Source organism: Cynocephalus volans, chromosome 1 (assembly GCF_027409185.1).
Source record: "Cynocephalus volans isolate mCynVol1 chromosome 1, mCynVol1.pri, whole genome shotgun sequence".
Taxonomy (NCBI): domain Eukaryota; kingdom Metazoa; phylum Chordata; class Mammalia; order Dermoptera; family Cynocephalidae; genus Cynocephalus; species Cynocephalus volans.
In genome coordinates this window covers 201,458,613-201,485,447 of record NC_084460.1, presented here as the reverse complement: position 1 = coordinate 201,485,447, position 26,835 = coordinate 201,458,613, and the positions used below count along the sequence as shown (strand labels likewise).

The 26,835-nt window shown below is 36.2% G+C and overlaps 1 protein-coding gene across 1 annotated transcript in view; it reads left to right on the top strand.

The window, feature by feature from the left end:
- DPP10 (dipeptidyl peptidase like 10) overlaps positions 1–26,835 on the top strand; it is a 686,000-nt gene that overhangs the window by 568,936 nt on the left and 90,229 nt on the right. The window contains exons 8-10 of the mRNA XM_063093496.1: positions 1,241–1,361; positions 12,034–12,188; positions 20,722–20,819. Coding sequence (XP_062949566.1) covers positions 1,241–1,361; positions 12,034–12,188; positions 20,722–20,819 — 374 coding nt within the window. The remainder of the gene's footprint in view (positions 1–1,240; positions 1,362–12,033; positions 12,189–20,721; positions 20,820–26,835) is intronic.

Below are 26,835 nucleotides of genomic sequence, written 5' to 3'. Positions count from 1 at the left end.
AAATTCTTATTCTTAGATTGGCATTCTTATCTTTAAAATAAAAAACAGGTAGTAGTGGAATGATTAATTAGATACACTCACTGTTAACTGCTTGCCCAATGCCCAGAATCAGAAGAGAATATCAATGAAATTTTCTGGATGTTAAGATTATGTTTGTCACTGTGTACACAAAAATTTAAAACCTAGGACCTCATGATTATTCAGACAATTGTTTCAGAAATTCTCGTTTGCTTTATTCGCTATTGTGTAATAGTCTATAGCTTGCGGGAACACATGGGCACCAGCGGGCCATTGTTCACCTTCTTAGTAGACTGATCTAAATAGCAGTTTGGCTTGCCCAGGACAACGTTCTGCTTCCCCTAACATGTGAAAGAAATATGGTGCTATGGAAGGTTATGATACCACATGGGTCAGCAGTTTTAAATGGTTTGCATCGAAGACATTGTGGAATGAATAATAAGCAATTTTATGCTGAATTATCAAATCAAAAACATACTCTTTTGTGTGGACAGATGTTGTTTAATTTCTACTGTTGTTCCTGTTGTTGGAGCTATTGCTGTTGATATTATTTTGGAAGACTCTGTGATATGTTCAGATTAAAACTCTTTCTTCAACTCTCAGATACAAGATTATTATTATTGCTATGCTATATAAGAAAGAGTTGTTGAGGCAGATTGGTGCATGGGAGCTGTGTTTCACTTATCAGCTCATAGGAATTTTATTACCACTTCTTATCATCAGTGAATCTGTGTGTCAAGCTGGATAGAATCAGAAATAGTCTCTGAACATTATTTTATTGATCATTAAATGCATTTTTGTAAAAAGTATAGACCCCAAATTGAAGCTTTTCAAATAGTCAGTTGGCTGTTACTAGAATGACATCTAGCTTCAATTATGGGTCTCTTGAGTATGCAAAATGTTATCACAAAGGTAAACCAATTTTGTGGTACAGGAGAGAGATTATTAAGTAGATGAAATATTGTTGCTGGAAATAAAGATTTAAAAGCATCAATACCAAGTGTCATGTCATTTCCAAATGTCAACTTCATATTGATAAAACAGGCAAAGAAACAGCCATTACTAATTGAAAGCAACACAAATATATGCATTAAATGGAAACAACTTAAAAGCAGGCAAATAAAACTTAGATAATCAGCAATTATTCTGTAATGTTAAAGTTTTAAAAAGGCATCCTAACATGTTGGATGTTTTTGTTTGTTTCACATGTTTCCTGATCCAGATTTATATTTTTGAAAATAATATCTACTATCAGCCTGATATAAAGAGCAGTTCCTTGCGACTGACATCTTCTGGAAAAGAAGGAATAATTTTTAATGGAATTGCTGACTGGTTATATGAAGGTAAGTTGAACAAATTCAGCTTGAAAGAATACAAATGACATATTTTCATACAAAATCTACGAAAAAAAGTCTGTTCATTGCAGAGCAATAGTGAGAGCACTATTTCTTCTCATTTCCTCTCAAAAGTGCCTCATGATTTCATACCTTTGCATGTGCTTATATTTCAACTAGTTGTAATTTACATCTACTTATATGATTCCACATTTTGTATATATACATGTATATATAAGCTAGATAAATTTTATTTTTGATGGCACTTAACTAGTAAAAGTAAATGGTCACCTTACATTGTGGTGGAATTAGAGGCTGAGTTTTTCTGACTCTATAGAAAAAAAAAAAAACCTTCACTGCTCAAAAAATGAATGAAAGCCATTTGCTTTTAGTCCTTCCCATTGGGGTCATTCTGTCACATTTTAAAAGCTATTGCACAGGGAGCAAAATAAAACCTACCTAAAGAGTTATTTTCAATAACTATTGAGTTAAGTTTTAGTAATAGCTGAGAATATGTAAATGAATCAGATGTTAAAAATCTCTATACGGTTTTGATCATGTACTAATTATTAACTGAGTTCTGGGTATAGCTTGCCTGGGGAAGACTCAAAGGTTGAGTTTAATCCCTAGGTTTCAGACTCTGTAACTGGTCTTGGCAAAATATGTCAAGATTTAAAGCAAGTTAGTCTATTTCATTACAGATTATAAAGATAAGAAACATCCAGAAAATAAATTTTATTTCTCAAGCAATATTTGCAAATGCAATTCTCTATCTCAGATATGATATTTTTAATTCTGTGAGAAAAGTGAAGCATGTAGAGTATGTATTTATTCATTCATCCTCTCAGTCAACAGATACTATTGAAGTCATACAACATCCCAGGTACTTGTCTAGGTGCTAAGGTACAGTGGGGAGCAAAAAAGTGTACTACCCTGATGACCTCACATTCAAGTGGGGTATTTTGCTAGGTGGAGCTATTTGTTTAAGAAAGAGATGTTATGGCTCTTGAGATTTATATGTGTATATATACATGCATATTTATACCTATATTGGATTTCTGTGTACATACCAGTATCAAATAATAAAAGATTTTTAGAGGCTACAGTAGTGAGAGTTACTGTTAAAACTATCAGCAATAATTATGCCATATTTTTTTTTAAAGAGTAAAAGAAATACACACATAGATAAGTAGGGTTCTTTGGTTGAAAGGGACAGAAGCTGACTCTCTCTTTCCTGTTTCAAAAGGATAAGTTATTAGAGGGGACTGGGATGTCCCTGTGGATTGCAGAAACAGGTGAAAAACACATTTGAACCTGGGTAGTTCTGGGAATCTAGGTAGCAGAAGCTAAGTGATTACATCACCTAGAGGAATACAGAGACTAAGATACATCCTTTACCTTCAAAATGTTGTTAGTACTTTGTGAGACCCTAACAGATGAAGAAACCATGTCAATGTAATGTGGTAAGTAGTTGAATCCCAGTAAACACAGGATTCTATAAAACAAACAAACAAACAAACAAACAAACAAAAAACGCAGTTACAGTTAGCCTATTCTAGGGTTTTACAAGCATTTTTCTAAAAGAGAAACTCTGAGTTGAGCCTGAAAAATTAAGAAGTGTTCCACATGAGAAGAAATCGGGAAGGAAAATTCAAGAAGAGGTAAGAGCTTGTAAAGACACAGAAGGGTTATATAGCACAGTGGGTGACTGAGGAACTAAAAACTGCTTGATATTATTGAGGCATAAAATTTCAGACAAAGGAAGGCAGCAAGAACCAAGGGATAGTGCCCTCTAACAATGATCTGGGATTTTAATTCTTCCTCTACTAGTAAATGGAGAAATAGAGTTTTTCAAGTAAGGGAGAGACAAGATTAGATCTTCCATATAAATAGATCATTTTGTTGACAGTGTAGAGCTGGGATCTAACAGCACAAATAACTAGTGAGCAGCTATAAGCTTGCTTCTATGCTCTATCAAGGGATAATGAGCAACAGAATAAGGGTTAAAGCAGTAAGAGGAACGGAAGATTCTAAAATTGATGGGGCAATAAAATAGGTAGGTCTTAGCAGCTAAACAGTTGGGGCAGATGATCAGAATTCCATAATGACTCAGTGCTTTCTGGCTTGGGTCACTAGCAAATAGTGGTGGCAGACATTGAGCAAGCATTCACAAGGAACAGTGGATTTCAGGGAGGACAATAGTAACTGAGTAGGAACATGGGCATTTCAGTGTGGGGCATCCTATGCAGGGCAACAAAATGTTCTCCTTATCATCTGTGAGCCCGAAAGTCAACTGAGGGTACACTCAGTGTTAACTCTGCTTTTTTTGCTGACTTGATCTCTGACCAAGATAACTTGGGGCTGTGTCCTATTGGGAAGGCTTAGTACAGATCATGAGCATTACATTTGTAAGGAAATTTTAAGGGCAGAAATAAGAGGCGATTATGTAACAAATAAGGTAATATTCTTAATTAGAGATTTAAAATCTATGTATTTTGGCTGAAAGTGAACAGTGTGTTGGGGTCGGGAGAGGGGGCAGGACAAACAGGTAGGGTCGGCCCTCTGAATCTGCGGATTCTGCATCCATGATTCATCCAACCACAGATAAAAAAATATTGGGAAAAAGATAAAAAATAACAATACATCAAGAACAGAATACAGATTAAGAAACTAATACGATCTAACAACTATTTACACAGTATTTATGTTTCATTAGGTATTATAGGTAATCTAGAGATGATTTAAAATATACAGGAGAATGTGCATAGGTTATAGAAAATACTGCATCATTTTATGTTGGGGACTTGAGCATCTACAAATTTCGGCATACAATCCCCTGTGGATGCTGAGGGAGGACTGTAATAAAACTTCCGTGATGACACTGCAGGTCTAACATATTCCAATGGGGAAATGGAAAAATTATACTTTTTGCTATTCAGACTAAACTCAATACTTTGGACTCACGTTGCAGACATACTAGGAAATTCTGCATATATGTGATTTCATCATCACAACACTGGTATATCTAATCACTTATAAAAGAAATGAAGATTCAGGGAGGGTAAGTGACTTAGACATGGCCTCAGAGCTAATGAGAGGCAGAGCTGGCATCTGAATGTGTGTTGTCTGTTCCCAAAGCCAGTGCTTAGTCACTAGTGCACTCTACTTGTATAATGTGATGCCTTTCATTGTTTCCTAAGGCATAGCATACAGTGTGGGGCCAAAGCCATCAGATTTCACTGACCTATTTTCACAGGTAAAGGCTCTGAATCCTACTGTTTATGGACATACTCCAGTTCTTGCTTCTTTTCCAGAAGGAACCCTACCAAGGGAATCATTGTTAAGCTCTGGCAGAGTGACTCAGGTAGTTCAGATGTAATTGATTTTTTCCTCAACATTTTGCCTGTGATCCCCAAACATGCTTCTAAAGTCCTACATCCATCTTAATCTCTCACTATCACTTTGCTTGTCCCACGTGCCAACAGCTCCCAGATTTTCTTTTCCTTTCAACACACTCACCAAGACACAGTAATGTCTCCTAGGGAATGCATATGATCCTCCACGATATGTGTGTGATACTTTGGGGTGGAGATTTCCTTTTCGTTTCTTTACAGTAGTCAATTACAATCTACATTTGTATATGTGAGAGATTCAGGAAGTAACATATAACACTTCCACTTTTTAAAATTAAAATTTCCCTTTTGTAACGTCATAGAAAATAAAAAGATAAGTGAAGGAGTCACAGAAAGACAATAAAATGTTTTTATGGCAAAATTTAAGAGCATAGCTTAATCTTTTTAGGATCATGCTGACCTGTGAGGATGGCAGTTGCTCCCAAACACAGTCACAAATGTCAAGTATTTAAAAGTCTTTGAGTATCATTTTCAAGCCTTGTTTTCTCTATTTAGTATTATTCAATTCCTAAGAAATGTATAAACATATAAAACCTAATGCATTTTAAAGGGCTGGTGAAGTTAAAAAAAAATAAAATAAAATGATCAAAATGGAAGATCATTTTAAATATAATTTGCACAAAGCACATCTAAAGTTATTTATATAAGTTGTTGTGTTTAACATGATAACCTAACTAAATAAGATATCAGATTAAAGTTTTATTTTAAAAAAACTTTCAGATTTTGTTAAAAAGAAAGTTTACAGTTGCAAAATACACAGCTTTGAAAATTTCCATAATGTATTCAATCTGTTAAATAAAAGAAAAATGAATGACTGTTACTTTCAATTATTTAAGCACATAGAATAATGGAATTAATATTCTTAAATTATTTGTAAATGTATTTTAGAACCTTAAAATTTTTATTATTTTTTGAAATTCAATCCAACAGCTGTGGAGCACATATATTTGTCAGGCATATCCTTAGAACAATACTCCTACAATGAGAAATAAGGGTTTCTACGTGTTGGGTATTTCCAACTTAGTGGAGTGATGAACTGTAAACAGTATTATGTAAGAAACCATTTGGAACATGGTAAATAGAAGTAATAATAGAACTCATGTCAGCATAGTAAATCGAATTATAAATAGAACTGAGTCTGGTGGGATAGAGGACTCTAAGGTACTTCATAGAAGACATGATTTTTGTGTTGATCTTCAAGAATGACAAGAATAAGTTAGAAAATAAAATATAGGATAAGCAATATCCTTATCAACAGTTTGTGATTGTCACACCTTGTTTAAAGAAAACAATACAGAATATCTATTTTCACTTTATTTTTTGCCTTCTCTTGGGCACATAAAGTCACATTTATTCCTCCATTGATTCAACAAATATTTATTGAGCACTTACTAAGTGACATCTATGGAAATGCAGCCATGGAAACTAGAGGAAGACAGGGTTGTCAGCAGTGCTGAGTCTCTGGAGGTCAAACAAGTGAAGGATTCCAGAGTTACCATTAGATTTGCTACTAGATTATTGATGACCACAGGCATAATATCAGTCAATTGGTGGGGCCAGAAGCAGGACTGCAGTGGATGAAAGGATAAGTGGGAAGTGAGAAGGTTATGAATATAGACAATTCTTTCAAGAAAGTTGACAGTGAAATGCAAAAACTATAAGGAAAAAAATCAACCACGGGCCCGCAGGGCTAACAGTAGCATCCTCAGGAAATCCTGTCTAAACTAATAAACTATAAATGGATAAAATCACCTTGCTTTTCAGAATAACATTTTAATCTGAACACAATGTTTGTATCTTAGTTTTCTGGAAGTGTTTTGTGTTGAGGCTATGTTTTTAAGTGTCTGTGATATAAAATCACATGTGTTGAAAACTCCAGCTGCTCTGCAGTGAAATTTTCTAAATCAGAGTAATAAAAACAATAAAGAGCCAAATCTACACTAAACTGGAATGGGATGCAATTGTTTGTAAATAATATAATATAATTAACATAAGAAGTTTCAATCCATGAGTAAATGTCCCCATTACTTGCAGTGAAAGAAGATTGTGCCTTCTCCACAATGACAGTTAAACAGATGCATATTAAAAATTATTTTATTTATCTCCTTCCTATTCCAGTTAGCTTTACTTTTTCATCTGAAAGAAGTTGCATAACTCTTTGCATACATTATTTTGGTGTGTTAACTTTTTTGTGGGGAAGAAGATTAGGCATAGATCACTCTAAAATAAATGAGAATAGGTGGTACCTAGTTTCTGTTAAATAGTACCTTCAAATACGGGCCATGCTTACTCTTGGAAAGTACTAGGCACACATATCTCAGCGTTAGTGATAGAACCTACTTCTTAGGATTCCAGATTGTTGATGTTAGCCAAAGGATCTCTCTGTACCTTCAAATCTCATAGGACTCAGAGTTGACACTCAACTGATCCTTAGCATTAACATTTTTTTGCTCAGTGTCTCATGTGTATAACTCATATCTTGTCAACTGAATAGTAAGTTATTTGTATAAGTTAGGGTGAGGATCATAACTGGAAAAAAATAGCACATTCAAAAGAGAATAATTCAAGGAGGTTTTATCTATGAAAGGGCTACTTATCAAGGACAATGGATATGCCTCAACCTGTGGCGGGTAATGGTTTAGCCATTAACACCTGAAATGGAAAGGGAAGGCAGCAGTCACTAGAAACTAGGAGGGAATCCGGTAGATTTTTCACAGAAGCAATGAATTTTGATTGAAGCGAACAGCCAGATTTACATGATTTCAATGGGTAGGAGCCAAGAAAATAAATTTCATACATTCATTTCCTCCCTTCATTTTATTTGTCTGGGTTTCATATTGACCATACTCAGCAAAAAGTCAGAGACCATGGGAACATTCTCACTATTCAAGTTTGTGTCTCCAAAAAAGGACACAAAGTCCCAAGTGCTACTGTTTCATTGCAAGTTGGTATCAGCTCAGCTATACATCTGAAATTTATAAATATAGCCACCACTTGTATTTGCCATATAAGGTAGTGGGGACAATGCCCCTACTAAGTAAGTACTGGTGAAACCCGAATAAGGTCTGTACCTGACTACACAGTATTGCAGCAATATCAATTCCTGTTTTTTGGCCTTGGATTGTAGTTACATAAGACATGATCATGGGGGTAAGGGAGGTGTGGAGTACATGGGAACACTCTGTAATATTTTTGCAACTTCCTGTAAAGTCTTAAACTATTTCAGAATAAAAGTTATCATTGAAAAATAAACATGATGAATGAATTTGAGCATTAACAAAAAAAGACAAGAAATAAGCTTATCATGCAGCTTCAATTGGTAATCATAATTGCCTTTTTCAACTCATTATTCATTTTCTCCTTTACAGTCTGCCAGCGTAACTAGACAGTTTTGTTTTGTTTTGCTTTGTTTTGTATTTTTGTGGCTGGCCAATAAACGGATCCAAACTCTTGACCTTGTAGATTATTTAACTGGTGGATCAAATCAAAACTTTATTCCTGCCAAATTTTATTCTTTTACATCCTTTTCTTAATTAGGTTGCTACAGTTTTTCAGTTTTCCATTGATTAATACTGTTGGGCAAAAAGTATTTGTGAATCTCCTGAGTTCCAAATATACTCCTTCTTGCCCTCCCTAGTTTTGCAAAGACACATTTGTTCCTGGCAGATGAAATCAATCATTATACCCTGCATATGACTGTGTTTCTGTCATTTTTTTTTTCTTTTTCAGTCATAATGAACTCAAAATGGTTGGGGGGTGGGAATTTCAAATTCCAATTCAGAGAAATGAAATTATGGCTATAGTCCTATTGGAGACATCCTTCCTTTAGGCAATGGAACTTCTAAACCTCATTATAACACAAACAAGAAACAAAAATGTGTCCAGTGTATTAGTGGATTATTGGTGTGATAGCAAGAGAGGACACTACCACTTTCATCCCTTAGTTCCTAGATCTGTATCTCCTGGCTATTCAAGAGAGGGATATTGCATGCTATATGATGATATCCCAAGTTCAAGGTTCGTGTTAAACAAATAGTGGCAAAAATATGGTAGACTATGTCACTCTTCTAGCAATCCAGGAACGTATCATTAATGGGGAACATGATGAAACCAGTAAATGATACCAGTGAGCCTATTTCCCTTCTTTTCACAATAAAATATTTCCTGTTAGAAGCTGAGGTAGTATGAGTTACTATGGAAATGGATAAGTTATGGCAGTGCTGACTGGACTGTAGGCAGCAAAGGCAAATCCACACCCAGAATATGAATCTATGTCGGTGATGACAAAATGCTGTGCCTTCCTGATGGAAAAGGTTCCCATGTAATACACTTGCCACTAGGTAGTCAGCTGGTCCTGCTGGGAAATGATCCTATACCGAGGGCTCAGTCATGGCCACTACCACTGGCAGGTAATGGTGGGAGCCAGAGTCTGGCTGACACGCACCAGGTGGTCATTTCGTCTGTTTGATTACTGAGAGCCTCCTCTGCTATGGATGTGCGCTGGTGGACATTAGGTGGGACACTAATACCTTCACATTTTCACATTTTTACTCCCTCTCATAAGTCCATTCACTTATCTTTTCCTAAATCTCCTTTTCACCAATTTCCTAGTTTTACTTTTCCCATACTCTCGACAGTTGGCTTTTTGTTAGCTACTGTGCATGACTCAGGATGAACCCATGCCTGAAGCCGAGTAGTCTTTCACAAAAAGTGGACAACCAAATATTTTATTCAAAGTTTTTCCAACTGGCAGGATTTATGTTTATTACATCGTCAGTGGAACTGCTGAGTCAGACTGTAGTACAGAACCTATTCAATTCCAGCTTGGTTAGGTACATCACGCAGACCTGCCATAACCCGGTCTGCATTTACTCTTCCTCTGCCAGCCTTTGTTAGAAAACATAGCTCCTGACACAGATGTGACATGAAGGGAAGGAGATGACAGAGGATGTGATACAATCATCTATGCTTTATGGCCCAATTCCATATACACCATTTTTTTTATAGTGGAATGTTACTGTATATGTTCAGTTTTATAGTAAGTATGTGGTAACAACCAGTTCATGGTGGACAGTTCGGGTTGCAGAGTCACTTGGTATCTCATGGTCAGGCTAACTGTTTCTACCAGAGCCCAGTAGTGAGCTGCTTTTGAAATAGATAATATTTATCGATACAAGAAAGAGTGGTCTTTCTCGAAAGCTTATAATGCTCATGCTATGATTATGATATGGAGAGTGCCAAAGGCTCACACAGCATGTCACTTACTGGTCTGCTGGGTCACAAGGTACAGGAGGTAGAGAAGGTTGCACCATGACCTAGATCTGTTGCAGAGCCCTCTGTTGCTCAGGTTCTACTCTGAATTAGCAGCTTTACAGGTTACCTGAGAAATAGAACAGAGCACCACATGTAAATGTGGTTTATGCTCTCTTCACAATCCAAAGAATCCAATTCCTCTTTACTTTTGCATAAGTACAGTCTCAACAATTTTTCTCTCAGTTTAGGAAAGATATCCCAGTGAATACCAAACAACTAGGTCTCTAAAAACATATCTACTATTGCAGATTCATAAACTTTTACAGAAATTTGTCTTTCATTTTCTGCCTTTATGCAGAGGAGGTCTAGTTCCCTCAGATAGAGTTTGCCCATATCAACAAGATGACTTATGGGAATTTTGAGGTTAAAAATCCTCAGCCACAAAATTAGCCACTTACTACAGCATTCAACTAAAAATTGTGTTACTTATGAGACCAGCCTAGAAAACACACATGTACTGCACACTCTTACCCAATTATCCTTATCTTATGTGTCAGAGTCTCAGTCCTTCTCCACATTCATCTTTATCTTAGCTTAAAAGAACACATGGAATTGAGCCCCTAATCTGTGTTCCAGCTCTGCAATCATTACTATGTTTTCTTGGACCTCAGCCATATCTTCCCTGCAACTACAAAAGAGAGGGACTCTCCCAAAGATGCCGTGGCGACCTTTTTGTTCTGTATGTGCTTTCCTCATTTCATAGTCACAGTTTCAATTTATCTTTTTTTCCTATGTAACCCCTCTGGTGTGTTAGAAGAACCTTGTGGACTAGACTTCACAATTGTTACAATTACCATAGTTGTTGTAGCAACTAAATGCCTTAACCACCTGTTCTCCAACACTTTTCCTTCAACCTGCATTTCATTCCACGTCACCACCAGTGACAATTGATTACTCACGAATCTATCTCTTGCTATGCATATTTTCTATGCTCCAATTCCTGCCTGGAAAGGTAATTAATACATTTTTTCTGTATATAGATATAGATAGATAAATGGATGACAATCCTAATCTCAAAATCTAATTTTGAGAGTCTCTGAGTCTACTGCTGATATTAATTACTGTATCTGTCAGAGTCCCAAAAGGAAAGAATTGGCACATTCAGTAAGATAATTAGAAGAAAATTTATTTACAAAGAGAACATTTACAAAGATGCAGGTGTAGGGAAACTACAAAGGAAAGTGCTGTAATCTAAACTAGTAGCAACAGAGCTATTTTCACCCATGTGACCATAAAGATGAGCCATTTTGAGACACAGAAGGAGAAAATCATGGGGAGGAGGCTGCATTGACAGGAGTAGTGATGTCATTTAAAGTACACAGCCAGCCCAAGGTGACATTGCAAGATGGAGCCAAGAGAATAAAAAACCTGACTTAACTCTCTTCTTTCTAATCTCCTGCCAAAGACCTGAATGATCATGCCCTCAGGGCCCTTTTGATATAGTTCACACAGGTTAATTTTGGGGGCCAGAAAATGGTGTAGGAAAGTCGGTAGTGGATGTTGGGTTACCTGAAAGATACCTAGTATACTTATTTGATTTCCTGATAGTTTAAAACAATTTAATGAATCTAGTGGGTCCTCAACTTGCTTGGTGATGAGGTGATGAGAGAAATAAGAGTGAATGGTGACATGGTTGTGATTTCAGGACATATCTCACTTTTCAATCACTATTTTCATTCTTTTTACTCCAATAGTGCTTTCTTCTACTCTGTCCACATTGCTGACAATCCATGACATCCTGACTTCATTGCTTTATTCTTTCCTTCTTCTGCATCTGCTGTCCCTGGGATTAAAAGGGTAACTCAGAAATAGAGAATTCTCAGAGAAGTTGATAAAATCCAACACACTGTCTAAAAAACATATGTATGTACAATGGAGATTTCAAGGACAGATGTTTGTGGGTCACTGAGCCCACATCTCTACAGTAGGTTTCAAATAACACTCATTTATTCTAGAGGAAATTCTGCATTCTCACATCGCTCACTGGTGGTCACCAGATGGAGAGAGACTTGCTTTCCTGATGATAAATGATTCGTTGGTGCCTACCATGGTCATCCCTCGGTTTACTGGAGCATTGTATCCCAAAGGAAAGCAGTATCCATATCCTAAGGTAAGTAATGTGGAAGAGCTAGTTTGTTCCTTCTCTCTCTGCCCTAGTGACTTGATCAATAGTATTCGTAATTCATGCACAGTTGTCTTTGTAGGAAAAGAGAAGTTTCCCTTACTTGTTGACAGACTCATCATTTTTGAGCCTACAGTAGTCTGTACACAGTGGTTGCGTAGAAAGAGGTAGTGATGATTTGGGGGTGTGAGAATTTTCACTTTTGCTACATTTCTTTCCTTCTGGTGCTCATTCTTGTTTTTTCTCACCTGCCTAGTTGAAAAGAGGGTAAGAAAAGAAAAGGAGCAGCATTGTGGCCCCGGCAAAGTTTTCTCCAAGGCATATCCTATGAATTGTTAATAGGTGTTAAGTTCTTAGTTAAGAAAAAAACTAGCTTCTTTCAGATGATTTATTAGAGCACTTAATGCACTATATGTTAATGTGTATTATAAATCTCGTATAAAAAATAGAGTAAGCATAAAGAATCTCCAGTAAGGAATAGACTAAGCATAAAGAATCTCAATAAAGAATAGACTAAGCTTAAAATACAACCAATAAAGAATAGACCAAACATAAAGAATTTATTAGTATTAGTATTAATATCAGCATTATTTTGGCAGGGCATACTCTAAAACATACTTTATGAAATGCTGGTGTTGAGTCATAGCCAGAGGTAGCTAGCATCGGTGGCATTGTTTTATTGGGTGAGATGAATATGAAAATCCTGCCCACATAAAAAGCCTAGTTTAAAGTGCTAGATGATGCCTTTAGGAGCAGGATGCAAAAACATCTGGATTGTACTGATTTTTTCTTCGTATGCCATCTTTAATTACTCAAGGTCTCTTTTTAAGAAATTACTTCCCCATGTTTACATAACAAAGAAAAAATACTCAGAGTGAGGCCCCTATATGCTGATCATGTGATGATGTCTTATAGGAAACTTTTATAATTCCACTTTACAAATTTTAGCTCTTAATTAGGTAAGAAAGAATGCTGGTTTCATTGAGAAGCCATTTTAATGCCATTTCTTTAGTAATTGTACTTTGTTTTTCTCAAGCACAATAGGTTTTGTACCTTTGAATGTGTATATTACATTAGCTGGGTTAAGTATTGGGCAGATTCCCATTGCAGTTGTTACTGCAGGCCTGCAATGAAGGCCTGGTCAGGGTCGGGGTGCAGTCGTTCACAGTTTCTTCTCCCACCATCCACCAGACTAAGGTTCTCCAAGGGGGTTGGGGGCAGGTGGTGGAGAAAGGACTGAATATGATCAGTAAGGAATGAGATGAGCGTTTTCCTTACTCTGAACTGCCTTTCTTCCCCCTCCCTCTTGTAGGCTGAATGATTGAGAGGAATTTAATTCCATGATTTTGAAACTCTATTTTTAGTGTTTAGTTTGGATACAGATTAGAAAGCGCATATACTTAGTGCTCTTCAGGAGAAGATAGCAATAATTTGACCTCACAACAAAACAGTCATATTCACCAAGAAATTTTTATTGTACTTTAAGAAAAGAATGTATGACTTACTCTAATCATAGATTTAGCCATGTTTTTTGTGGGTGACAGTTTATACCTACACACATACTAGCACCTTTTTTGACCCAGAGAAAACCTCAAAGACTTCTAAAATATATTAATTTTCACATTGTTATATTTACTTATGGTAATGAAAGATCACCCAACAATTTAAACAGAAAATGGAAAATTAGTGATATACTGTTAAAGCCACATCCAGCTGTTTAGTGTGTGGTGTGAACGGAGTAAAATCACATCCAACTATTCAGTGCACTGCAGAAAGAGAATAAAATCTTCCCCATGGAAGGGACAACCTTTTATAATTCATTCCCCAGGAGTAATGAGGATTTTGTGATTCACATCAAAAAGGCATATACATTAACTTCATCTTCGAATTGCCTTCCTACTTATGAGTTCATGGTGCTTGAGCTCAGGCACTCCTAGGCCTCATAATTTTGTCGAGACTGAGACAAACCAATGGACAAATAGAAACATTGAAGGAAATTGAAATATGTTGGCAATCATTCAGAAGATACTGGGTGTAGTCCTAGACACTTCATTATAATTTAATACTTAATTATTTCATTATTTTTTTAATGTTGGTTAATAGTAAAGAAAGGCATAACATAATAATGTTTGTTTATTAATTGTATAAATCACATGTGCTAATAATAAACTTTATGTTTTCAGGAATACTTTTCACTTGATTATATTTTTTTCTCATGTGATCTTTATCACAATTGCCTCTATTTTTCTAATGGGCATACTCAGATTTTAAAAGGTTAAATGCTTTTATAAGAGTCATAGTTCTTTTAAAAACAGAGAAATAATTCAGCTAATGAATTCTGTCCCTGTCCATAAAATCACCAGAGGTTAACTTACATTTCAGAGGGTGCAACTGGAATAAAAACATCTCCTTTTCAAGTTAAATATTTTAGGAGTTCTGTTTGTTTCATTCACTCCTAATAACTTAGCTATATACGGGGAGCATTCTTAACCTGACACATGCAATATATACACACATATAAAAACATGATGGAGGTTCTGAGTTTGTGTTAATAACTACCATTGAAGAATATTAAAAATAGAAGGGAGACATTCTTACAGCCAAAGCTATGAAAATCATCCCCAGTACTCAGGTAGTTGTTAGTAGGAACACCTGCCCAGATACTTAAGAAAACAGTACTCAAAGAAAGTGGGTCTGTGTTTTGATTCTTGATCTAGAATACTTTCAGTATCATTTGGGGTATGCTAGTTTAATTTTCAGATTTAGTTTTCTATTCTGTTTTTTTTTTAATGTTTGTTTGTTTTTCCTGTAACAAATGTATTGTTTGGATTTGCTCTTATAAACTTTCAAAAAGTGGTATTTTGGACATTGAAGTAACACACAGAGTTCATAACTAAATTGTGCTTTAAATTAAACTAGATTAGAATGAGTGTGGCAAATACCTAATGTGGTCAGATTTACTAATGAAATACTTACAGTAAACAAATATATTTTTATTTTACTTAATTCAGCATGATTCAGAACTCATAAAATACCCTATCATTAGCAACTCAGCACAAAAGAGATGCACAGTTCTATCTCAGTAACCTCAGGTTAATCTTCTTAATTGAAACATTATGTTGTTTAATGACAATTTACTTGCCAGCAAAATAAGGTTAATTATTCTTGAGGCTTGTGTTTTGGAATCATAGAGGAAGAAATTCTGTAGATTTGCAGTCTTTGTGGCAAATGTGACTGTAAAAAGCAAATATATGAACTCCTTTAATTTGTAAACTCTTAAAATGATTCAAATACTAATCAGTACAAGTGAACATGTGGTGTGTGCTTAATTTCAAAACTCCATGGAGAGATAAAAATCTAATGTATTATAGAATGTTGGACAGCTGAATTTTGAAGAAGGCCTGATGCTTGCTTAAGTTCACTTTTTGTCTAAAAACTGGTCACAAGTATATACAGCTTTTGTGTTCATGTAGAAGCTGGTTGAGACATCAGTATTCCTATACAGGTATAAGCTTACAGTGCTTCCATAAATAGTGCTGTAGTAAACGGTGTGTCTTTGACAAAGGATGTCATTAAAAACATTGGTAAGTGTATTAGACTGTTTTTTGTTGCTATAACAAAAATACCTGAGACTGGGTAATTTATAAAGAACAGAGGTTTATTTGGCTTACGATTCTGGGACAGCTGCATCTGGCATGGGCCACAAGCTGCTTCTACTCATGGTGGAAAGTGGCAGGCAGCCGGCACAAGCAGATCACATGGTGAGAGGAAGCAAGAGAGAGAGAGAGGGGAGGTGTCAGGGTCTTTTAAATAACCAGCTCTCGTGAGAACTAGTAAAGTGAGAACTCACTCATTTATCCCCCCACCTAGGGAAAGCATTAATCCATTCATGAGGGATCTTCCCCCATGACTCAATCAGTTTCCAACACTGCCACATTCAGGATCAAATTTCCACATGAGTTTTGGAGGCAACAACACAACCAAACTATCACTCCTCCCCTGGCCCCACAAAACTCATGTCACTCTCACATACAAAATACAATCATTCCATCCCAACAGTCCCAAAAGTCTTAGCTTGTTCCAGTACCAACTTAAAAGTCCAAAGTCCAAAGTCTCATCTGAGACCAAAAGTAAAATTCCTTCCAGCTGTGAGCCTGTAAAAATCAAAACCAAATTTATCTACTGCCAAGATACAATGGTGGAACAAACATTGGGTGCATGCTTCCAATTGGGAGGCATAGGTCAGAAGAAAGGAGAAATTGGTCTCAAACAAGTCCAAAACACAGCAGGGCAGACATTGAGTCTTAAAACTCCAAAATAATCTTTGACTCCAAGTCCTGCATCCTGGGCACAATGGGTCATCTGAGCCCCCAGACATCAGTATCCTTACTTCCACAGCTCTGCCAGGAACAGCACAGTGGGTTGTGTTGGTGCCTGCAACTTTTCCAGGCCTGCATTGCATGTTACCAGTGGTCCTGCAGTTCTGGGGTCCTGGCAGCCGCCCTCCTGCCTTGGCTTTACTAGACATTTCCCTGGTGGGGGCTCTCTGCAGTGGCTCCGCCCCTGTGACAGGTCTCTGCCTGGGCCTCCAGGCTTTTCCATACATCCTCTGGAACCTGGGTGGAGGCTGCTACGCCTCCACTGCTCTCAAGTCCTGCCAACCTGCAGTCTTAACATGACGTGGATGCCACTGAGGTTTCAGGCTTCTATTCTCCAGAGCTGCTGGATGAGCCACACTTGGTGCTGCTTGAGGCAGGGCTGCTCTAGCCAGAGCAGCAGGGATACAGGAAGCAGGTTCCCAAGGGCAGCTGTGCCCCAAGTCTGTACTCCTGGACAACACAGTCTTTCTAGGCCTCAGGGTCTGTGATGGGTGGGGCACTCTTCCAGACTTCTCAAATGCCTTTAGGGCTTTTTCCCCATTGTCCTGACTATTAGCATCTGGCTGTCTCATCACCAAACTAATGTCATTAGCAAACAGTTTATCAGCTTTACACTTGTGTTTTTCTTCTGCTCTCCACTTCTCTACCACATGGTCAGGCTGCAAATTTTTCAAATCTTTACACTCTGCTTTCTTTTAAATTCTGGCTTTACATCATGCCTTTGCTGCCATAACTCAGAGTAGGCTGTTAAAAGTAACCATGCAGCTTCCTTAATGCTTTGCTGTTTGGAAATTTCTCCTGCCAAATATTCTGGTCCACAACTCTTAAGTCCTTCCTTCCACAAAGTCCCAGGGCATGGACACAATGCAGCCAAATTCCTTGCTATGGTGTAGCAAGTGTTATATTTTGTCCAATTCCCAATAAGTTCCTCATTTCTATCTGAGACCTCATCATCAGCATGATGTTTACTGTCCACTTTACTATCAACATTCTGGTCACAACCATTTAACCGATCTCTAAAATGTTCCACACTTTCCCTCATCTTTTTGTCTTCTTAGAAGACCTCCAAACTCCTCAAGCCTTTGCCCATCACCCAGTTCCAAAGCTGCATACATATTTTCAGGTATCTGTATAGCAATGCCCCACTCCTCAGTACCAATTTTCTGTATTAGACCATTTTGTGTTGCTGTAACAGAAATACCTGAGACTGAGTAATTTATAAAGAATGGAGGTTTATTTGGCTTATGATTCTGGGACAGCTGCATCTGGTATGGGCTTCAGGCTGCTTCTATTCATGGCGGAAAGTGGCAGGCAGCTGGCACAAACAGATCACATGGTGAGAGGAAGGAAGGGGGGTGGTGCCAGAGTCTTTTAAACAACCACCTCTCACAGGAACTAATAGAGTGAGAACTCATTCATTAATCCCCCCACCTAGGGAAAGCATTAATCCATTCATGAGGGATCTGCTCCCATGACTCAGTCAGTTTCCAACACTGCCACATTCAGGATCAAATTTCCACATGAGTTTTAGAGGGGACAACACATCCAAACTCTATCAGTAAGAGTTCACAGAAAAATCAAATTTAATTTAATCTCCATTTTGCTTTATTCAGTGAATTGAATGATAGAAAATATAAAGCACAGCATTTCACTAACTAGAAAAGATTTAGTGTCTTAACAACAGCCTCCCTTTTTAATTCACTGCTGTATTAACTAATTAATTAACAATTACGCACTTCATAGAAATCATCTTTTTTTGTTAGTCCATATAACAAAACTATGACATATTTTTATCTACAGAAAAAAATACATTCTTTGACTTAAAAATTCTGACTTGTGGGAGGTGTTTGTCTCACTTTTGATAATTAAATAAAATAATACTTCAGGATCCTTAGAATCTGTTCCTGTTCAATATCAAGTAAATAAGAGACTCAAAATTTGGACTATTTTCTCTGACTCAAAAATTAAGCTAAATCACTTCTCAAAATATGGTCCTTTCACCAGCACCAGGGGTATCAACCTCATGCTGGAGGTGGGCTTCAGCAATCAGTGGTTTAACAAAAACCCTCCAGGCCCTCAAAATGATTCTGATGAGGGCTGACCTTTGACACCCACTGAGCTGTGATATGAGAGAGAGAGAGAGAGAGAGAGAGAGAGCGAGAGAGATTGAAGAATGGATGGGTTCTAGATATAGCTGTAGACCCAGGTTTTGTCAAAACTTGCATACTAATTACCTGGGAATCTTGTTAAAACCAGCTTTGTAGTCCCACACCTAGATGTTCTGAGTCTTCTTATGAATACAGGTCTGAGGTGGGACCCATGAATTTCTTTCTAAGGTTCCAGGTGGTGCTGATTGATGCTACTGGTCCAAGAACACTTTGAATGCCACTGCTAAATACTACTTCCAGTTCTAAATCTTAACATACCTGAATCAGCTAGAGAAACAATCAGACTAAAAATTAAATGGATAAAGCCAATATTTTCAGGGAGGAACATGGCAGCTAAATTAAAACAAGAATGATGTAAAAGGGAGCTCATGAGAGTGGTAGAAGGCTACATTGCCTGACAAATGTGCCCAGGCACTGGAGGGTTTGGGAGCAATGAAAAGCTTTACAAAATCTGAGCCCAGAGCCTTTGGTGTGAGGCAGGCACGTAGCTTATCTACCAGGAAGTTCTTTATTGAGAACTTTCCACATTCTCTCTTAATAGTTACCTCATTTTGATAGTGAAAGCCTTTCCTGACTCCTTTCTTTTGGCTCAAAACTTCTAATCTGTATGACACACTCCCACAGATGTGCTAGTGTCTCTTAATAAAGTAACAAAGCAGTCCTTGAGGAGCTCTTACTGATTGGTCAGATGTATTTATGTTGCTCTGGTCCTGATTTAACTCTGGGTTTGGTCAATACCAATTCCTTGAAAATGAATCTTTGTCATCTTTAAGTCAGTTTTATCATTCTCTTTAGAATTTTGTCAGGTCTTTTAATTCAACTCACTTTTAATTTCCTTCTCCTCCTCTGTACAAGTATATCTCATATAGTCTTCTCTTAAATCATCAGCCATAGCACAAGGTTAATGGAGTATTGTTTGGAAACAAATAATCAACTGATGCAATACATCATTTATTCATGTGAACATTCTTCCATTCATTTATTGAAACTGCTTGAAATATGTTGGTGAAAGTTCCCATTCCTGCTCCTTGATTGCTCACAGTATATTTAGAAAAACTTGGAGGCCATTTCCTGGTCATGAACTGAAAGCACAGCTGCACTGTTGCGGTTATGATCATCACGGGTGTAAAAAGCAGCTCCCTTGGTTAGTAGATGTTTCACCTTGCACAGCTTGCTTGGCTTTTCCATCTTCAACTGGAAAATCATTATAATCATATATTAGGACTGTACTAAGGACATTTAATGATATAATTCATATAATGCCTTTAGCACACACTTTGTGCCAGAAACATACCAACTACTATACATGCTAGTTATTACTTATTTAATAAAATTTTGATTCACTAAACTTAAATTACCTATCCTTACCTCTGCCTTTCTACTCCTTATGGCAGGTACTCAGTGAGGGCAGTCTGCCCATGGCCTGCCTCTCAAGAGTCAATTTCACAAATGATTCACACCATTTAGTAACCAGTAAAGTGTAAAAGAAAAGCCAAGAGATTAATGCAGTGGAATACTTAGGTTTTGTGAGATTTTAAACATGTGGCACGTATATTAATTAGATTCTTTCTTTTTTCTTTTTTTTTCTTCTTTTTTTTCTTTTTAATCAGACAAACCTTCTTTCTATTTCATTACGTATCATAATGTGAGGAGTAGCTGCTTGATCTTCTAGTTGTTTTGTACAGCCAGCTCTTCTGGTGCCATTCCAGGGAAAGAACAGTAGCACTCCTAATGAGCAAAGCCTTCATGATTTCCTATCACCTTTAATTGTCTAACTAAAATGTTTGTGAAGCAGCAATCTGCAAAAACAATTAAAAGCAATCAAGTTGTCGAATTTGAAATCATTTCTACTACATAGAAATTAAACAATTTTTTCCTCTGACAAAAAAGTGAATGAATCAAAATGCCTTTTATTTTTTCTCAGTATATTCTAGTGCTTAATATACTTGCATGACAACTCTCAATTTCTCAAAGGCAGGTCAAGTGAACCCAACAATAAAATTATATGTTGTAAACCTATATGGACCAACTCACACTTTGGAACTCATGCCACCCGACAGCTTTAAATCAAGGTATGCAATTTCAATTTCACTTTTATGGGGAAATAGATATTTGTACTCCAATTATCATTTTGCTGCAATTTAGAGGGAGATGTGATCAGCTCAACAAACCCACTTGAAAATAAAGCTGAGGTTGCCATCATTAGTGAGGAATGAAGTCATTCTGGGTGTCTGGATGCTCTCAAGAAGCATTTAGTTTCAAGGTGGTTAGCAGCACCACAAAGTGATTGAAGATACTGATGCTAAGAATTAAGTCATTTGCTGGAGATGTGGCAGAGAGATGGGGACAAAGGATAATTTTCTATTGAATTTTCTCCCAGAAATTAGTTGCTCCATTTTTAAAAAATGTGCTCCTTAAAGGGTATAATGTCCCTGAAGTTTGTGTAGTTTATCCATCTTTCTCCCCACATCTTGCCAAATATGCTTTAGCATTCTTTTCCAGGCTGAAAAATGTAATGATATTTTGTTTAAAAATATCCTGTATAAGAAGCCTTCATATTTAGGAAGTTTGAGAGAGGAGAAAAGAAACTCTTTGTATGTGTCAGAAGCACAAATTTAATATCAGCAAAATCTTCAGTAGTGAACAACTAATCAAATAATAATATGTATTTTGATCCAGAGTGGTCTCAAACTTCAAAAGTGATTCTTTGAAATATTACAGACCTTATGGAATTTACCACAGTCCTAGAGGTATAATAGGAAGCTGATTTAGGAAAATATTTTGCACCGTATTGAATGATATGGGACTAAGCTCGAAATTCATTTTGATGATGTCTATAATCAATGCATGGTGACTGGTTCCAGTAGAAATTCCATCAAGTTGTTCTACTGGCATATTTAGGAAAATTTCTTCCCAGTTGGGGATTTTCACAGATAGTGCAGCCTTATATGTGTGGAAGATTTTCTGCTTGAAAAGGTAATTAAAAAAAAAAATATGGAATGTTTACCCGGGAAGGTCCTCATTAACTACCTAATATAAACTACTCCTTTTAGTGATGGGAAAGATGAAACCCAGAGAGAATAAGTGATTGAGAAGAACCTCAGCACTAGTTGGTAGCAAAGGTAGAAAATGAGATAAGTCCTATTTCATCAAGTTACAGAGCATTTATACACGTTGTGATGGAAGAGCTTAAAGATCAATCTGAATTGATACATATATAATGTAGTAGGGTTGACCACATTAAATAGAAACTTCTATTTCTGAGCTTGGTCTACCAGCCATGAATGATGTAGTCAAAAATGAAGCAATTGTGAAAACTATTGACATTTTATGTGGTCCTTTACTCTGTGAATCACAGAGTGTTTGAATCACATGTCTACCCACCATTTCTTTGTGTCGCTTTGGGCAAGTCACTTTACCTCTCTCAAGAGGACCTGAATCCCCTAGTCTTGAAATCATTTCTAATTTTCATCCTTTTTTAAAATCATTGAATCAGCAATCAATTTTACAGTATTATGTTTCTTTCTAATAGGAGCTAATGATTCCTGACCTTAATTTTGTAACCTATTTGTATGAATATAGACATATATAAATGATTTATTAGCAACATACTTTCCCCATGTCCTATTAAGTCTGTCAAATGCCCTCTCTTCTTCCTAGAGTTTGTGTTGTGTTCACAGCATAGCTACCTGTGTCATTTCAGATACTGCCTAAATTCTCAATGACAAAATACTCAAATAATTAATTTTACAGTAATTTACATGTTTATTACTTTTTGACATGTTATCTAAGCATCTACTATGTTTTTATAATCTTCAGATTATCAGTATAATGGAAGTCAATAACTGAGGCATATTATATTACTCAGTACAGTTATGAAATATTCTTTCTTTTTTCCTTTTTTTAACCACACCTAAACCTCAGATATAACCATATGTTAGCTTTCTTCCCTCTAATAAAAGCACCATGACAACAAGAATAATACTTGACTATATATAGCTATACCTACATAGGGAGGAAGATTAATAAGATAAACATAGAAAGATGTTCTTTTATGATGAGCTATCTTATAAACTGCATTTCTTGACCCCCTACCCCAGAAAACAAAGTTTGTTTTGAATTGAAGTTCTTAAGTCATTTGTTTTGGTTTGTTTGTTTACTTGAATACTTGGTTTGTTTATTTATGACAACTAGCATTTATAATTATAATAGAAAAATATCTCCTAGCTGGTATCATTTGGTAGACTTTCCCTTCAACCAGATACATATACTTTAGTCAAAGACTGTAAAATAAACACATTGTTCAATTTATTTATATGGTTTCAAAAAATAAATTAAAAGGGTAAGATAACATGGAGAAAAGCATAATTTCTTTTCCTAATTCCTACCTTCACACCCTCTTCATTTGTTTTATGTATGTGTGTACGTATGTACGTATGCCTGATTCAGCTAAAGACGCTTCATCAAACAAATTTGGACTATGAATGCAACTTTTCTCCAATAGTAATTCTCTTCATACTTATCTCATCATCTTTCAATTCATCTTTATTTGAATCAGGGTCTGGGTTGATTCTGAAAAGGATGTAGCCTGGTAAGAACTAAGATAATGCCCTTCTTAAATATCCCCAGAAATAGCAGGAGTTAGATAAGTCATCTCATCTTGAGAGGAAGAAACATTTTCCAAATTATTGCACTGTGAGTTTAAGGTATTCCACATAGTCAATATCTTTATTAGAAAATTGAGGTATGAATTTAAAAATACATAGTTAAGTTCTAGTGAAAGATTTTTTATGATAATGAATCATGCAGATTTTCCCACAGACTAAATAAGTGTCACATTGTTTTGGGGAAGCGAGGCATTGTCATTTGTGTTTAGGTCTCTGCAGTCTGAAGAGTGAAAGTAATGACTTTGGCTTCTCTTCACTCTGTGTCTTTAGAATTATTTTACTTATTTGAAATCTTTATCTAGTCGCTCATATTTTATGACTTATTGTTCTCAGCCTACATCATTGAAGTTACACTGTCATATTGCCTCCCTCACTCTAGGCTTGATACTGCCATGTTTTCTTGTCCTATTTCATTGAAGTATGTCTAGCCTACGTCTTTCATTCTTTCAAGGAATATCAGTGCCTTCCAAACAAATACAATTAATAAATTCACCTGTATTCATCGAAGTGTCCTAAATTAACTTTCTTACAAGTAATCATAGTTGTTAACAGAGGTCTTTGGAGTACACTAGCTATGAGTTGGTCATGAATGCTACCACGATACACTTATAGGCAGAAATCCTGGATTAGGTAGAAGTAAATGAGATTAGAGTAACTATCTGTGTACAAAGATTATATTGTAAACACAGAGCAGTTATCGGACTAAAAGCCAGTGAAAACACAGGTGTGACTGCTAACATACCTGTCTACAGGTGATGCTGGAACCTCCATTTCACAAACCCTTGTGGACAATTAGATCTCCTGTGCCAGACCACCCAGCTCATAGAAAGTCTCCATTGACTTGAATGCAATCCCTCTAACCTGCTTGTCTCTGTCTCTGTGGCTCAAGAGGACCAGATCCTCGAGGACTTCCTGGGTAATCCAGAGCCATGGAGACTAGGAACAAGCAGAAAAGCCTTTTATAAGAAAGGGACACTTCCACTGGCCACTGGTCATGGGACATCAGATCTAATGTGTTCATGAGATGGAATACCAAGAGAACAGCCACACCTGCAGCAGGCAGGCCAAGGAGTGTGACATTTCCAGGTAAGGGCACTTCTCTACTTCCTCAGTCAGAGAAAGCCTCATACTTATGAGCAAACAATAAATTGATATGAATAATAGGGGGATGTGCACCTAGGATCATGGAGCAAGGAAAGAAATACAGAAAGAAATTTAGTTAGCAGATGTATCTTTCCTCTCCACCTATGAGTCAAGCTCTAACTTCCATTTTGGATATTACCAACACTTCAACATAGCAAATTTAATGATTCAAAATTGCACCTTACAAGGAGTAAAAGACTTCACAAATTCAATTGTAGAGAGAACTCTCACTCTTCAGATTGTGGTTACCATGTACAAGGTTATCCTTGGGTATATATAAGGAATGTACTAAGGTATCTCACCTTGGATTGCTTTGCTTATGAACATAAGGTATATATTGTACAAACACACAAAATAACCACATTATTTAAACAAAAAGAAATATGTGTATGACTGTAAAGTAATTATTTTTAACTTAAAAATTTTACATCTAAGTTGGTGTGTTTTTTTTTTTTTTAAATCAGTCATTCACCAGATTTGTACTAGTTGGCTTTTAATTGTTTTCCAAATATTAAATTGTTTTAAAAGTCAACATTTTCCATCATAAGTAGTAAATATAATGTCCATGAAGGCATTGAAATGTCAGTCAACTTCCATGAAGGCATTGTAAAGATGTTCTAGCAGCATTTCACTTGAGGACTACTTTGAAAGGGAAAGCCCTCAAGATAAATGTTTAGATTCTGTTTTGTTGTTGCTGTTTTTATTTATTTTAAAAATCATTCATTTCATGTTAGTTTGCCATCTCATTTTGCACAAAATATAATATTAATCACTTTAGCTAAATGAGACAAATTTCTGATTGGGTTTAAAAATCAAGTATATACCAGTTTTATCTAGACTTTTTTCCAAATATATGACCTCCTTGATTTTGCAGTCTTTGGTTAGTTGTTTACAATATTAAAATTAAATTTTAACTCAATTTCAAACACTTACACCAATTATCCAGAAATATATTTTGTCAAAATTCACACTGCTTTTCGTGATTGTTTATAGTCCTCACTACCCTTTTTCTCCAAGCTTAATTCTCTGGATCTATTAAACATTAATACCTATATTTTCTGCATCTTAATATTCACACTGCTAAATATGATAATGTATGCAAAATAAATCAGTTTAAACAAAACACAGTGAAAGTGAACCAGACATTGTTCTTTGCAGCATCACAAGTTCCATTGATTTGGCCACACATTATAGCTAAAACAGCTGCACATTTGATTCCCGTATTAACTCGATTGAGGGTACTTCATGTTATGATTTCACTGAGTTTCTGGGCGATTTTCAAGCTGGGCTCAGCTGGTTGTGAAAGCCGCCAGATGTCTTTAAGAGACTGTTGAAGAAAATATGGCAGGCTTCACTGTATGACAAGTAGTGCTTGCCCTTCTACTGACATCTTCACTTTGACAGGCTAACAGGTTTTCTAGAAAAAGTGGTAACTACTCTGTTACGTTAGAAATGTAAGATTTATGTAGTTGGATATCTAACTCAGATGTGTCTAGGGACAGGTGATTTGTTAACACAAGGTTTTTCTTCTGTAGGTGATTTTTTTCTGTCACATAAAAACTGGGTTGATTGGTTTTAGTAGAGTACTCATGGATGGCGCTTTTCATGCCATTTCTAAAGTGACTCACTCGGCAAGTTTGTAGAAAAGTTTTATTTTTGGTTTCTTTTTATCATAAATTGAGTCATTATTTATAATTACATTTTGTTGTGTGTGTTGGCTGGGAATTTTGTCATATATTATGTAAATTTCCAAACATAGAATCTACAGTGAGTCATAAAGGAAAATGTATAAGCTTTTCCCTCTAAGCACCCTAAGGACATCATAGGTCCCACTAATTAGCATCTTTACTATGCCAAAAAACTAATAGCCCCTTATCTTCTTCAGTTTGATTACTTCTTTATTTTAATCTGTTTCAAATAAATAACTAACAATATTGTAAAATAATTATGAATAAAATATTGGAACTGGCCCTTGGTTTACAACTGACAAAGACTAAAACAAACTATTCATACCTCTGTAGCCAAAGTCCCCACGTATAAAGTGAAATAATGTGCAGGTCATATACAAGGTGTAAGCCAAAAATAAGCTCTGCCTTTTAATTGGTTATTGATTGTGTTTTTCTAAAAATAAAGTATAATGTAAGTTTTAAAATGTACACTTGTTTTGCACACTAGTGCTAGAAATATGAATTTTTTGTAAATGTCTCACATCTGATTGTTTTTAATTTTCTAAGACGAGAAGAATTAATTCTCTGGGAAATCATTTATTCTCAAATTT